Source organism: Podarcis raffonei, chromosome 2 (assembly GCF_027172205.1).
Source record: "Podarcis raffonei isolate rPodRaf1 chromosome 2, rPodRaf1.pri, whole genome shotgun sequence".
NCBI lineage: Eukaryota > Metazoa > Chordata > Lepidosauria > Squamata > Lacertidae > Podarcis > Podarcis raffonei.
Window position 1 is genome coordinate 62764898 of NC_070603.1, and position 16687 is coordinate 62781584.

The window sequence follows — 16687 nt, forward strand, 5'->3', positions numbered from 1 at the left end:
CGCGGACCGAGCCCGGAGGAGCTGTTGCCTGCCTACTGCGCCCTCTAGCGGCGTGGCTGGCGCACCGCGGCGCAGGGAAAACGGCCATTTTTGTCGTCGTCGTCGTCCCGCTCAGTGCGAGGCTGAGCCGAGTCCAGCCTCTTCCCAAGCCGCCTAAAACCACGACGGCCGTCGCCCTATGGCTACACGGTCCAACGCACACATTTGGGAAGTGGGGGTACATTGCTGCTATACCCGTTCGACCTGAGAATAACGCCCCCTTCTGAAGTCAGTGGGGCTTCTCTTGAGGAGACCTGTCTAGAGTGGCACCGTCAATCCCGTTGCACCTGGCGAGACTTGGAGTGTGTCATGCGGTGGGCAAAGCTGTTTGACCCCGCAGAGAAAGGCCCTCGCCATTCGGGTATTTCAGTTGTTGCAGCTTGGAACCTGGGACTTTAAAAAAAAATCCCGTTTTTGAGTTTGGGCTCAACCTAGTGTGGCTTTTTGGAGACCCGCCTGCCCTGTTAGCTGCTTTGGAACCAACGCCCTGCTTTTTCTAATGTCATGGACGCACCAGGGCTAAGCTCAGCTGTTTTGCTACATGAGAGAAAGGGCAAGATGGCTCCAGCCCCAGCTCCATGTCCAGGCTGAAAGAGTTCACTGTTGGTTAGAGGTGCAGTTTAATGGCCCCTAAGCAGCAGACTCAGGAGGATACAGGACAGCCTACCTGGCACATCAAGAATGCAGCCCTGCAAATACCCTGCTGTTTCTCCCTAGCCCTAGTTGGGGTCTCCGCCTCACTCTGCTAATGGCAGGACCAGCGCTGAGTATCTTACGCAACCCCAGTCATTTCTTCACATGATAATAGGAACCCACTTTTAAACCAGTCTTCTGACACCTGAGAATGTCCCATCCCCATTTCACACTGCTGAAGGTCCCACTCCAGCAGTGCATGCCAAATCCATTTGTTGTTCAGCAGGCTTGTGCTGCACTGTTTTTTAAAGGACAGGAAGATGGTGGTTCTTTGGGTTAAAGGTATTTTAGAAAACATTGTCATTCCACAAAGAGCTCAACATGGGCCTCAGCCATCTGAAATAGTAGGTAATGTATGTGTAAAACCTCACTGCTTGTGGGCATGCATTTACAAGGATAAAAACAGGAGACCGGATGCACTTACTTAGTAGTAAGTGGCACTGAACTCAATGGGACTTAATTCTGAGTAGGTATGTCAGATTGTGCCATCAAGGGTGGTGGTGAATGGAACTTCTAGAGATCCTGGACATGGAGTTGAGCATCTGAAGAAAGCGATCAACTCATGCTAACAAAAACATTTTAAAAAGATGTTGGGAATATCTAAAAGGCACAAATAAGTGGTTTATAAGGAACTGGTATCAGAAAATCAGAACCATCCTTGGTTAAATAGAGGCAATTAGAGCATATGGAATCACAACTGGAAGGAAAGCAGTCATCTTTCCATAATCAGGCTAAAAATAATCACAAATCATCTGACAGAGGAACTGGAAAGGGTACAAGAAATAGTTGTAGAACAGGGCCATCACCTCTTTGCCTGGGCCCTTGCTTCTTTAACAGTAATAATAGGAATTAAGGGCCCAGCAAACAACAGAGACAATGCTGCTCTAGAATAATGTCTCATACACCTGAGCTTCATGCGTTCAAAACCTGGGAAGGCAAAATGAATAAATATTCCCAGAGGCACAAGGCAATCTGATCTGAGGGAAAATTCCTTCTTGACCACAAATACAGCACCATTGCCACTTGAGCTCATTCACTGCCGCAGGCAGCATTTAGGTTTTGGCACACTACTACAAAAAGCACTGTGTGGTGGTGTGCTAGTTTGGCACTGCCCAAAACTAACCACATGGCTGGCTTGAGAACTGGAAACCACCAGGTTTCACTTAGCAATGAAGACAGGACTGAAATGAAAGTTGATTCCATGCAATGACCTGTCTGTGACTGTGACCATCTTTGATGTGCCAGCAGCCCTCCCACCACTGCATAAATAAATAAATATTATATAGGAAGCACTCATGGAACAGAAAGGTACCTTTTCCCTCACCACCACTGCTGCTCTGACAGCAAGAAGCTGTTGTTGCAATCATCCCCATCAGTAGCATGGGCAGCTAAATAATAATAAATAGTAATAATAAAAGAGCTAGCATGGTTTGTGCTGAATTAGAGTCAATGTCTGATGCCATATGAGAAGCAATTCCCTGCTGAACGACTGAGGCGACAGATTCTTTTACCACATTACATGTTTTAGAGCACTGCAATATCTATTAATAAGTTCTCATTCTTCTGAATGTAGTGGCACCTACACAGTTACTTCTCCACAACATTCCTGAGCTGCAACAACCCATTTTGTTTTAGTGCTTATTACAATTCTTGAAGCACAAAGGATTGCTCACCTTGTTGTTTTTCTGAAGCTACCGGTAACTTACAGAAGGCATGGATAAATCTTCTGAAATGCCTAGTGTTCACTTAAATGTCTCTCTGCCAGAATGACTGCATTTGTCAGGGCAATTCACAAAACAAAGCAGATGATGGATTAAACAACTCCCTTGGGATGCACTAAACTAAAGCTGTTCACTATCCCTGATAAAATAGGAGAAAACATTTAAATTATATTCTATGTTGCATATTGGCAAAAGCCACAAATCTTGGGCTTAATATGCAGTCCTGTTCCTATCTCTAGCTATGCAGTACCAGAATTGGTCTCTTTCTGCCCTCTGCCCTTTTCCTGAATAAATATTAGCTGCCATTTGTTTTAAGCTTACTGAGACAATGACTGCATGACATAGATGCACTGGTTCCAATTTGCTTCTGAACTCAATTCAAAGTGTTGGTGATTCCCGTTAAAGTCCTAAACTGCTTAGGTATGATACCTTAGGTCAGAGGTTCCCAACTCACCCCACCCACCATGGAACACTTAAAATGTTGCTAAATAGGGTCTTAGCGGACCATTTAATAATTCTATTGTAACAATTGTAATGCAATGTGCTAGATGTGCTAAATTTCATTGTTCTTTTATTTTTATTTTAGTGTATTACCATTTTAATTCCATAGAATTAAGATATTTACAATAAATATAAATATTAAAATCAAATTAATGGCTGTGCCATCTCCAGTCTTCAGCCACAAATCCACAGACATGCCTGAATGAGGCTCATAGACCACTAGTGGTCTATAGACAAGAGTTAGACCTTAAGATTTAGGGATTGCTCCTTCTTCCTATATTATCTTGCCTTACTATTCTTCTTAACTGCCTGCTGTAAAATTGCTGAACACCATAGAACACAAAATTGACTATGTGAAAGTACAGTTTGTGAAGTATCATGAGATGAGAATCAGGCAGATGAGCTTATTTTTAATTTGTCCACTGGTTCCTTATCTGCCATGTGGTCACATGATATCTAAGTATAACAGGAAATAAAATGCACGAAGAGCCATCTGAGATACCTAGAAGATAATTTTCTGTGTGCCGAAGATTTCATCCATTTTCTTGAAGCACTGGAGAACAGGTATCTCAGATTGTCTCAGCAGTTGTGCACTGGGATTTTGCCAGGCAGTGAAATTCTCACATATACAGAGCAATGGAACACCATTAAGCAGGCATAGGCTGTTTTTAAATAGCTTTTTATTGAAATGTATTACATTAGCAAATCCTAACTTAAAGGTATACACTATTAACATATCAGCATATACCACATAGCTACAATATAGTAGTATACTTACATCAAAATATGTAGACTAAGAATTTTTGTGGCTGCCAAGCTACAGCTTATCACACAGATTTTAAAGTTTAGATTGTCAAGAGGGTGGCATACTGCCTGCACATGCCTAGATTAGAAACAAGGCAAATAATCCTTTTCACTTTGCCAGACCTCTAGTAGCTTGTTTGTATTTTTCGGCTCTCTGTTGTTCATACTGGTATAATTTACAATATGGCAATGAGGAATTCAAATACATAGGCCCTGCCATTGTATTTTACATACACGCTGTTTGATAGTTTAATCACATTCACTCATCACATTGCAAAAGACCTGCTAAAAGTTATTCTCACTGCATTTTGTGCATAGTTAATCTTGGCCTGTACCTGGGGATCCTGAGCAGACACATGAGCCTTATGTACAGAGCTATCCACTTAAATTTTCTATCTGGGCTAACAGTCTGGATTCAAGACTGCTGGTTGTAGTTACATGAGCTCAAATCATGATTAAGCACATCCACTGAACTGTGTGCTGATACAAATGCAAACTGTTGGTTCAGCATAACTAAATATCCATACAAATAGTTTCTATGGATAACCACAAACCTAAGGATTCCATGCATAGCCCTTAAGTGGCACAAAAAGGGCATCTAGCAGATATCCATTTATTTTGCTGCTAAGTTGACCAAACAACTGGGATACCGCTAGCTTTGTGCACTTCAGAAAAAGTTATTTTCTCCCAACATATAAGGCTTAGTGCAGCAATTTTAATCACCAGAGTGAGCAATGTGCAGATGTAGAGAAGAGAGGAAAGCAGGTCAAATGTTTAATTCTGGTGGCAGCATTTCCTCTTAAACCCACAAGTGTTGATTTCCAAATATCCACAGATTTTCTCCTCCCCCTCTTTTTCTTGGCTGGGCTCCTGTGGTTTCAGTTGCTGCATGACAAGAAGGAACTTAGCAACTGCAGCTCCCCCCCCCCCCAAATGACTGCATCTTTATGCCAAGAGAAGTTGTACAAGTTGCATTTTAGCCTGGCATGCAGCTGTGAAAGGCACAGGAACTCTTTCAGAAAAAGCTGGCAAAGCCTTCATATACAGCAGAGGTGGTGTACCTACCCCTGACCATTAGCCATACTGTCTGAGACTGATGGGAGCTGGATTCCAACAATATTTGGAGAGTCACAGATTAGCCATCCTTGATATACAGTGTGTGGATAAAGCCCAGGTATGAGGGTTATTCATCATGCTCCTGTTAATTATAACCACCACCATCATATCTAAGACAGCACAGCCTAACTACCACATAGCAAGTGTCTCTTCTCTTCAGTTCCCAGAACTGAAGGAAACTTCACTGACCTTGGAAGTGGGGCAGCCAGAGCCATTCCAAATGATTAGATTATATGCTAGAAAAATGGCAACTCTTCTCCAAGCTACAGAGCTGAGTGACAATTATTTGACATGTGCTTTTCGTTAATGCAGATCAACCTCATCAGTGTGTTAACAAATGTGATAGCTGGTGTGTGTTTTTTAGGTTCTTATACCCTCTTACAGGGATTGTCAGAAGTGTTCAAATTACAGGGAGCTCGGAGAGGGCCTGATCCCCTTCACTACTGTTTTTGGGAGAGTGCAGGGGGCCCATGATCTGACTAAAATTGGGCAGTCTCAGGAGTTGAGGCTTGTGGGTTTTATAAAGGACCACTATCTTCTTTCCCCCCATAATTTGAGCAGATCTCAACATAATAAGAACCTGGTTTTAGCAATCTAGGTGCTTGATGGAACACAACTTCAATAGCTGGCATTTGCTAAAATCCCATCATTGACATGACTGGCAATTCTAACGGGAGAATCATTGACCCTTTATACTAGCGTAGACATTCTGAACTCATTGGGAGCATGCCAATTTAGTGAGTCAGCAGATCATCCCTTTAAAATGCCATTCCACTGTATTCTATTGTCTGGATACATCAAAAGAAATAACATTTAGGAGAGTTACAAGCATGGCCCATCAAGCATAAGTGAACAAACACTAAATAATAAAAAGAGAGGCAGACAATCAGAGTACAGATACAATAACAGATCACAACGCTTTAGCCAACATGGTCCAGCACCCCAGAGGGCCTGACATCTATAGGGAAAACTGGGAAGATATATAAGCAAACAAGCGAACAAACATGTAAGCATTTACATAGCACCATCCATGCAAGAAGCTTGCCATTCTTAATAAATATTAATGAATGAAGTCTCACACTATTCCTGTGAGGTAGGTATTATTACCATATTATATATGAGGAAACAGAAGCATTGAACATAACTTGCTTGTTTAGTGCTTGGATGGAACTAGATATTTCCTGTTCAAAAACTCACTTGTTTCCCGCCTGGTGCATGTGAATCCCACACCAGATCATCATCTTTTTACTGAACTGATAGGAAAGGGAGCTAAGCCCCTCCTATAGCAAATGCACAGGTGTGCTAATAGCAATACATCATGTACATTCTGCTAATTGTGCCAGTTTCAGAACACAGTAAAATCTGAGTTTACATACTGCTAGTTTACTGCAGGTCAATTTCAACTGATGTCATCCCTCTGCAGTCTAAGCTGAAATATTAGGGAACTTATGCTTTAAATAGTCACGTGATAGAAGGGAACTCAAGAGGTGCAGCTCCCCCCCCCCATCACTGCAACTGTATACTAGGATAAGCTTTACAAACGGAGCACTGCCAAAAACAGGCTGTGTGGTTCAAGTGGCACTGTTTTGAAGAGAAGCAGCTATCCTTGGTACAATTGCACTACCCATTAGTGCAGTTGTGCTGCTTCAGTACAACTATAATACAGTTTTGACTGCACCAATCAACTGCAATAAATAAATACAATCTAAGAGGGTGTGAAGCCCTTTCCACACATATGGGAGTGACAGGAGGGTAGACAAGCCTTCTAACTGCAAATGTTTTACAGGCGAAGTACAGCTTGAAAAAGGAACAATAAAACCAAACTATTCTCTTGTTAGCTGCTAAGTTTTGTACAGAAAGGATTATGCCTATTTCATTTACCCCAATAGCACCTAGTAGAAGGCCATCCATAATATGCTGATTTCACCAAATAATACGTCAGTTGAAGAAAAGGTTAAAAAGGGAGGGATACAGCATTGTCTGCTTGAAAAGTTGCTATAAATCTGTTTTTTCTTTCCTATGTAGGCCAAACAATAGGACTCAACGAGTTTTCATTGTTTAAACATCAGCTGAATGCCTGGAGAGCTGATTTACCTCCTTCTTCCCCACTAGATGTCACTGTAAACAACTGAACGTCATGGAACCATGATGCAGATGCTTCTTAGTTACTTTGTTTAATCTCTGTAAATTCACATAGGGCACATCAATGCAGTCTTGCTGCGAAAACAGAGTCTTTGTATAGGCCTACATGTTTTAAATATGTTGATATGCCCTCTGGATAGAGATGGACTCATAACTACTGTGAAAAACAGTATTATTGGGTGTGGGAGGGTGTGGCACACAAGTTGGAACATGAATCAGAAAGTGAGCAAGGGAAATTATTGAGTAGGAGGAATAATTAGGAAGCAACAATGAATGGAACAAGTTACTAAGGGAGTCTCTGTCACTGGGCATTTTTAAACAAGGTTAGAGAAATATTTTTAATTGTGGTTTATATGTAAATACACTTATTCAGGAGTAGATAGATTAGATGCCTTATGACCTTCCAACTCTAAAATTGTGCAGAACAAGCCTACCAGCTTCCTTTATGACAACCAATAAAAACACAGATGCCAAGGGAAAGTGGTTTGCCTATGGAAGGAAGAACACTAGCTGTCTAAAGTCCAGGAATGGATAAAAATGCTCATCTTTAAAAGTGGGAAGGTATCAACGTTTACTATCCTTTTCCATGCTCACACACTTTGCTGATTGCATTAGTTAATTATTATTTTTAGTCCAGGCTAGATTGAATACACCCTTCTCTTTCTGGCACAAAGGTGGCAATAGTGGTATAAAACAGACTTTCATTTATTTGTAGGGTGGATATGTCCATGGGTTACTATTCTGCCTAACTAAAGTATTTGCACTCCTAAATCAACATACCATTTGTCCAAAGTTACTGTTTTACCCACATTTTTGCCCTCACTGCAACCGTCTATTTCTATGTGTATGGTTCCTATTCCTATTCACATTTTTAAAAATCGCATTTTCTTAGGGCTGTTAGTATTCATTGTGCGTGCCTATCTCCTAGGAATTAACAAGTGAAACAGGCTTTTAATATACGCACACCTTTTAAAAATAGTTTGTGGATAATGGTCTTGTTCATATATTAGCCCTCAATCCTGTGAATACACTGGAGAAGAAGGTGCATATCAGCCTGGATAGCTCAGTTGGTTATGTGGTGCTGATAATGCCAAGGTTGCAGGTTTGATCCCCATCTGGGACAGCTGCCTATTCCTGCATTGCAGGGGGTTGGACTAGATGATCCTCAGGGTCCCTTCCAACTCTATGATTCTATGACTTGACATGCCCTATAACTATCCCTCCTCTCCCTCCCACCCCTGCCCCATGAACATAAGATGAGACAAAGTGTCTCATGCAGAGGCAAGGGGAAATCATGTGAAACTGGCTTGTGAAATCAAGTTGTGAAATTTGGGCCTTTTAGTGAACTGTTCGCTATATGCGATGCGTGGTGTTATGCGGTGGGTGAGAAGAGTACATGTCTGCTCCACAATGCGAAAATGCCTGTTAAGTGTGTGAACCAGACCACAGACTATCATTGCTACAATTTCCTCCAGTTGCAATAATAAACCCCAGAAAAGTAACAGGAAAAGGAGAGGACATAGCTTCTATCCACTGAGCCACAGTTTACTTGTAATAGTATAGCCTCTACATACCTGTGCAGTTCTTGAACAAAGCGACAGTTAGGGAGTTAGATAATAAAAACAATATAAGTCTTAAGTACTACATCTGCTAAAATGCATTATTAACTAGGTAAATTAGTTATACACATATAGGGGAAAAACATTGAGCAAGGATGTGTGCAATCAACTACTCTTTCAAATGAACTGCCTGAAATCTTTGGGAGTGTAATAAATTTAGAAACAGACATGCCCCACCCCCATACCTGCATTACCTGTTTTTGTGTTACCTATAATAAGTAGCCACACCCAGATATTAATAAAATGCATGCTCTCTAGAAAGTTGCAGAGCAGGACCCAATCTCTGTAGTTGGCTAGGGATACTTGTGCAATGCTGGATGGCAAGGCACATGAAGAATCCCTTTTGGAAGAGCCACTTTCTCACAATTTTTCCTTACATGGGATAAACTCTGAAGAAAAAAAACATGTATAGCACAATTCTTATATTGGGCTAAGTATTTGCTGCACTTTTTAAGTGAGAAGACTGAACAGCCATTTCACATGTAATATAAACATCTTTAAAAACTATGCAAGCTGTTTTTTTGCTTGGAGTGTAGCCAAATATAAGCAGGATGGGAGTTTTAAAACTTGTGTTTATGTACAAGCCGATTTCCCCAGTTGTCTTTTTATTTTAAAAATACTGTTTTTCACAACAGTGTCAATGGCAAAATAGTAGGTTCACAAGACCAAATCCATCTCAACCCCATCCTACCCACCCCAAATTTGAGCTGATTATGTACAAACATTCTAGTCTTGAGAATGAATCAATGTGTGCTCACATCATGGTCTGACCTGTGTTCAGAAATCTTGATTATTATTTTTTTTTTTTAAAAAAAACCCATCTTGGGCTAAATAAAAGAGTGAATGATACTGTCCAGATAAAATATATGCCCCTGAACGTAAGCCACCATTGTTCTTAAAGGGCAATACATAATACTTAAATTAGAGCTCACCCCCCTACTGCATTCTCTCTCAAGATAGCAAAATATTTTATGTTTGGGAAGATCTATAGGGGAAGGAGGCCCAATCTTGATGACATCTACTTAAGGAATCATTGAAGTTTAAGCAGCACTAGGCTTTTCCAAAGGGTGCTTTCTTATGAATTCTGGGGGCTGGTTTGTTTGCTTTTATTGTTCAGAGGGATACTACAATTTACAGCTCAGACAAAAGCCACATTTGAAAAGCTACAATTGAAGGCTTTTCTTGATTGCTGCCCATTCCCAAGTTATCAGGACACAGAATATGCTCCAGTGGCAACTGTCAAGGTTCTTCATGAGCCAAGACATGTTGAACGGCCGCAGTAGGGTGCAACATTCTGAGTCAGACAGATAACTCAATAGTAACTACAGTTTGTTTAAGGCTTCCATGTTTCCCTTTCATTGCTCTATTTTCTTAGCTTCAGGCACTGCCACCAATGCCTCAGATACCAAAGAGAAATATTAGTGTAGTGGCCAGCTGTAGTTCACTGAATTCTGATTGCCCTGCCTCATGTTCTAGAAACGAGAGAGGGCAGAGCACAGCTCAGTGATAAAACATAGGTTTCGCATGCAGAAGATACCAAACTCATCCATGGTAGCGCCTCTATTTTAAAGCATTTAGGGCAGCAGGCCTGGGATTTGGGGCAGCTGGCAGCCAGAGCAGGCAATATGATGCTAGAGGAGGCAATGATCTGACTCTATAGCAGCAGCTGTATATGTTCAAACAATAGATCTCTCCTTGATTTGGAGAGCAAACATTGTTTATATCTAGCAAACAGTGCCCTAAATCATAAGTTGCCTTATTCATCTATGTAGAATGATTCCAGCTTGAAAATCCATTAAGTTAGGAGGAGGAGGAGGAGAAGCCTGGATCTTGCTAAAAACGGTATAAATTTGGTTAAAACAGTGGCCTGAATCTGTTAAAAACATGACTATGATATTACCATTCACCCGTTAAAATGCAAATACAAAGGAATTTAATTACACTTAAATCTCATTGAAATCAACCACTGATTGAACTACATTTTCTCTGGAATGGGTCCTCTGTGCACAAAGAATTATTGGTATTTTTGCTTCCAATTAGCATTTTCTAAAAGTTTATCCAGTTAATATATTTTATTGCCTTTCAGGCTATGGGCCTACACAGTGACCTTTGAACATTCCACAAAATCCTGCCAAACACCCAGTCTTAAATACTTCAATGTTATGGCTGTAAGAATTCAGTAAAGTTCAGTTTTAAAATTAACTTCAGCTAGTTAAAATTTTAAAATCAGGTAAACTACTGTGATTTATTACATGTGAATAATTGCAAATGTATAGTTAATAAAAGGGATTGGGCAGGGGCAGAACCTGTTTTAGGCGTTTTTTAATCAAGATTCTAGCTATGCACTAAAAACTCTGCAATACGAGAGCACTTTACATACACTTCTTTCATAAGATGCTTTCTTGCCATCAGAGAAGTGTATGGTATTGGCAGTTTGTAAAAGGAAAAATGAATGCTAGACTTTGTGTGTCCATTTAAATAATATCATTGTAATCATGTAATCAGTATTACTGATCTTCTCCACTAAATCATCTAACTTTCATTCACAATACTTCAAGACTGTGCTTTTAAATATATTTTGTAAAGAATCTCTCACAGTTCAGTGGAGTACATTAAAACTTACCTGGCACATATAACAAACAAAACGGCTGCCAGTGCTAAGTCCCTAAGCTCTGTATCACCCAGTTAAGAATGATCAGACACACAATATGGCCATCTCAGCAACCCAGAAAGGGCATTCCTGCTAACGAAGAAACACTTAGCTTCACAGAGCTAATTTCAAGTCTTTGCATAAAACTTTCAGCATCACATTTCAGGGCAGGAGAGATCTTGTGAAAGCCCGCCTTCTGCAGGAGAAAAACAAGACATTTTTCATCTGTAAGCTGCCTGAATGGAACGAGACACCCACGCAACATTCCTTACCTTTTCTTTTGGTTTTCAATTTCTTCAACAATCAAGATTCATAAGAGCATTAAGTGTCCACACTACAAGCATACCACTTCTATCTCTACAGCAGCTCAGATTTGCAATGGGGGGGAACGACTATTCTCAATTGTTACATTTTATGCAGCACCCACAGTAGGAAAAGCTACTCTGGTTGCACCATCGCATAATTTTGTTCTGAATTGCTATTTTTTGCTTAAGCAACACTGCCAACTACTTAAAAAAAACACCCTATAGTCTTTGTTCTTTTAGCTGTCCATTTTTGCATCAGTTGGAAAGTTTATTTCCTACAGCCACTGTCCCATTCTAGTAAATATGGATTTGCTTCTGGATGTCAAAGTAGCAACTGCATTTCCTCCATACTGGATTCATACTGTTGATGTCCTCTGGAACAGGTGTAGCTTCAGAAAAGTGTTTGTTGCTTTATGATTAGTTATCTCAGGTAAAAATGTATGAAGGATGCTTCCAGTTCTTTCAGTATGTAACACCAACGTAAGTGGCTTTTTAAAAATCACGAGTGAAAAAGTACACACCTTTTAAAAAAAACAAGCAATAACCTATTTCTGATTCCTGGGTTCTTCTTAAGAAGTCTTAATCATCTAAAGATCAAATATTGGTTTTATAAATTTCAGCAGCAGCATCAGTCTGAGATTCCTTCAGCAGGAAGGCTGTAAAAATGGCTGTTTTTGTTTGTTTTTTTGCATTCTTTCTAAGCAGCTTTTGTTCATATTTAACCGCAGCAATGAAGTAGGAACCCTCATCCCCCACCCCTGAAAAATCCTGTACGAATATTGCAGGCTGTAATGCTGCTGTAACGTTGGCTTGTTCTGCCATCAGCTTGTTAAATGGAAAGCTGGAACATTAATACATTTCTCATAGATCCCTTTGGAATGGGGATGTTCAGTGTAAGATCAAGGTTAGAATGAAGAATAACTGGAGCGCTTTGGGCATGTAGCCTACCACCTCCTCCATCAGGCAACTAAGCTGGCAAACACTGCAACTTTTTTTTTTTTTTTAAAGAAGAGAAATATCATGTGCCTACTCGAGAGAGGTGACTGTTGTACAAAATTAAAACTGAGAGTAGGGCAAAACCTCTAGCATACCAACACCATCCCGCTGGCACTGCTAATGACAACTTGGTCACTCGGCAACCTCCAACAGCCGACTTTGTGCACACGCTTCATCCGTTTACAGATGTCATCCTTGGATATTGCCTCAGCTGAGCTTCACCTTTGCAGCCTGGCAGCCAGGCACATGTTCTGGAAAAGGCAGCTCTTCTTCAGACAAAGGACACCCATGGAAGGAGTACACAACAATAGGAATGAGAAACGGAAAAGGAAAGGGGAAAGAGAGCAAAGCAATAAGAATGCAGATCCCCTTCAGGTCTTGTTCTCATCATACATGTCCAAGACAGGTTCAATGGAAGAGAAGTCATTCTCATAAACCAGGCTCCGAGGAGAGAGGGAATTACGGTGAAAGAAGTGGCCACCTAGGAAAGAAGCAACAATAAAAAGAATCCTATTAGGAACGAGGCAGAAAAAAACGAAGCAACTCTGCTAACAACAAAGTTTACGCATTTCAATCTACTTTTATACCAAGGTCACAGAAATGCAAAAGAAACATCAGTTTTTTTAAAAAAAAATTAACCATCGTTATCTGGGCTATGTGAATTATTGGAAAATTAGAAAGACCTCTCTTTTTCCGGTAATAAACCCATTGCATACTTCTGTATGGACATTGTAATACTACAGGTTTAATAAACTCTCGGCTGATGACATGTAGGTGTGATCTTTGGATGAAGGGCAGTATACAAATAAAATAAAATAAAATTCAAGGTAGCCTGTGTATGAAACAGTTGCCAAGAAGGGCCGCTAGGCCTGTGTGCAGAAACGTGCCACTTGTGTTTTGTGCAGCAAGCAGTCAGTGCTGTTACATATTATACACCTGGAAAATAGAATTTCTGCAATATATCCAGATCTCTTTCATAGGTCACAATATGAACAACTGCAGAGGGAATGCTCCCCGCAACCCTGCATGAAAGAATATTTTGCTCCAACTGCCTGTTACTTGGGACTGCAGACCCCGACACCAGGCAGATGGCCTATGATCATAAGGCAGGCAGTGACAGTCTTATCTTTAAACATACATATAACGCCTAAAAAGTTTAGGTGTTTTCTAAGTGTTAAATATTAATACCATTCTATCCTTTTGCATCTGTTCAATAATCTGGTTACAGATCTGCCTCGTGTCACATTTGCCTATCAAGTTCTCTCTCCATTCGTTTCCTTCAACACAGACTGTCCATTTTTGTTAGGAAATCCTTGACACTTTCCTCTTTTTTATTTGGGTCATTTCACCCACATTGCTCTGTATTCACCAATTCGTTGTAAGCTTCCAAGACATTTCTACCATCCCTCTCATCCAAACTTTTACCTAGTATTCCCCCCATCCACCCAAGGCCCCGCAAAGAAGCTGCTTACATCACTGTAGCAAGATGCTGGAAAAAACAGATTTCTGCTACAGCTAGTTGACTGACAGTCTAAATTGATTTCGATCAGAGGTTTGCTTCTCACTGCTGTGAAAGCAGCAGTATGGGCTAAATTTAAACACAGCCATGGGCTTTTTGACTACAAATTGGTTCAATTTTCCTGATCTCTGTGATGAAGACTATATGCCTACTCTCAGAGTGCACTAAGAAAAAGCTGTCATCAAATCTTGCTGTTACTAGCATGAGGAAGGCAAACACATGTGTTATGTGCTTATTCTGTTGCCTTAAAGCAATCTGAAGCTTGCTTATAACTATAGCCTCTCCCTGCAACTCCAATTGCCGGAAATGGAGCCTAGTAAAGGACATGTTGCCTTGCAGATTGAAGGTTCTCTTGCCTTTTGACTGGGTTTCACAAGACAAGCCCATATCAAGAGACAAGAAAAGGACTGACCTACATACATTTTCCCCTCCTCCCACTCATTTAAAAATTCTTAGCTTATTTGTTTGCTAGCACAACAACTTCGCTACATGTAATGAATAAAACAGAAATCTAGAAAGAACTGACCAGGTTCATTATGCTCATGAGGTCTGATTCAAATGTTACAAAACTGGCTAATAAAATTTACATGCAGGCATTCAACATACAAAGAACCGTTTTTTCAGCTTTTCAAAAAAAAAAAAGGCAAAACAATGTTTTGAAAATTCACGTGGTACTTCCTTCCTCCTCAGTTTGACTTTTTCACATTTTCTAAAGCAAAGTCACTTCCTTATTTGTGACATTTCTCTGAACGTTTCAAAGACATTTTGAAATATTCTATTATGGAAACTTTAACACACTTAATTTCTAATTAATAAAAGCTGCAATCTCAGCTGACGGTTTCCTGACAGCTACAAATTAAGCTACTATTTTAATATAGATGTTGGCTGCTTTCCCAAGTTCAAGAAGTACTTTTAAATCCCCAGCCCCAATATTTCTTAAAAAGAATCATAAAAAAAGGAACGGCAGCTCCTTTTTTGATAGCTAGAAATGCAAACTGGCTTATTTTAATTAAACACAGTACTAAATTCACAAGTAGGTTAAACTTTGATTGAACAAAAACACAAAAGGTTCTGGCTTTGGCCAGCTTATGCCTTTTTGTCTGCCTGATTCAATAGTCAATCTCATTAAGTCTGACATTAGCTTTTGGCTGGAAATCAAGAGCCCAACAGCTCTACATTCACTAACAAGGCCACTGTGGATTTTCTTTATAAAGAGCTGAATGATTCTTACTCTATGAGAAAAGAAGAAGAAGAATGTGCTGTGTTCAATGGCTTGGAAGTGCAAGCAAGCACCACTACTGAAAAAGCAGCAGGGACATGAGATTTTGTGTCACTGACCCGATTTGAAATGGAAGAGCTTGCTGTGGAAGCAATCCTATACACCATTCATTTCCAATCACAATAGCTGAACACACTTTCACATTAGTGTTCAGTGTTGATTCCCTTAGAGAATAATTTGTGGTGTAGAAGTAGCAGAGAAGGGACAATTAGGTGGTTTGCAAGGAGTAAATTTTATTTAAATAAATTTCTTTCCCCATCTTTGATACAGTTAAATTTAGAATTGTCAGGGGCAACTGTGCCACACCCTGAAACTGAGGTCTCCCTGCAGGAGGAGCAGAATCCTGCCCAGTTGATTGCGATGCAGCCAGTGATTCTAAAGGGCCACTGGATCTAGATATTCTTGCCCCTAATCAGCTGCCCGAATTCCTGGCCTGCTCGCAACATCCACCCAATGCATTTTCCCCAGTGCCACAGTAGAAGAGTCAAGAGAGAAAAGAGTATGTATAAATGCATGTATACCTATATACATTATACACCTATTCCTTTATTGATACATCATGTTTTTGCCAAACACTCTATTTAACCCCAACAACAATGAAAGCTATCTAACCAGACAATTTCTTCTTTTCCTGAATATGTTTTCGAACAGCAGAGAGCTGAGGTAATTTAGGTTGTTCACGCGTTAGACTTTGTAATAACTTATCTAAAAACAGACCACAATTGCCATTCTTTATATGCAGAAGTATTAAGGAATGAGAAACAGAAGACAAAACCATGAGGATGCCATGTTGTTGAAGCTTGTATGAGAATAATAATAATAAAAAAATGAAATAACACAAGCTAAATGTTTATGTAGCTATAAAACAGTATATATTCTACACCTGGTATTTCCAGTTGTAACCTCTGAACAAATTTGGAGTCATAATTATTTAAGTCCCAAATATTGCAAGAGGAGTTTCACTTATGGAAAGGCTATTGCTCACCTCTTCTTTTCCACTACAACCCCCAAAAAGCTACCCTTGAGGACTGAGATACCTTCAGAGCATTATCAAGATACGATACAGGGAGCTGGAACAAGGGAGGATTAGCAGAAATCAAGCCCTCCTTCCTTTAGCAAGAACTGCTTCCCATTTGCGTTAGTGTTTCGTGGAAATCCATAAAGTGAGTGCCTTTTTCTAATTTATAGGTTAGCTTTGGCTTGTATACTAAGTTAAGCAAGTTCACGGAAGGAATGTTTGCTACCCTCAGAGTTCTGAAAAGACTTTGTAGAACAGGCATCCCCAAGCTCGACCCTCCATATG

General features: G+C 40.2%; 1 protein-coding gene across 1 annotated transcript in view; it reads right to left on the bottom strand.

Moving 5' to 3' along the window:
- Positions 1 to 3617: 3617 nt before the first annotated feature.
- RNF130 (ring finger protein 130) overlaps positions 3618 to 16687 on the bottom strand; it is a 40851-nt gene continuing 27781 nt past the window's right edge. The window contains exon 8 of the mRNA XM_053376995.1: positions 3618 to 13067. Coding sequence (XP_053232970.1) covers positions 12958 to 13067 — 110 coding nt within the window. The 3' untranslated portion in view covers positions 3618 to 12957. The remainder of the gene's footprint in view (positions 13068 to 16687) is intronic.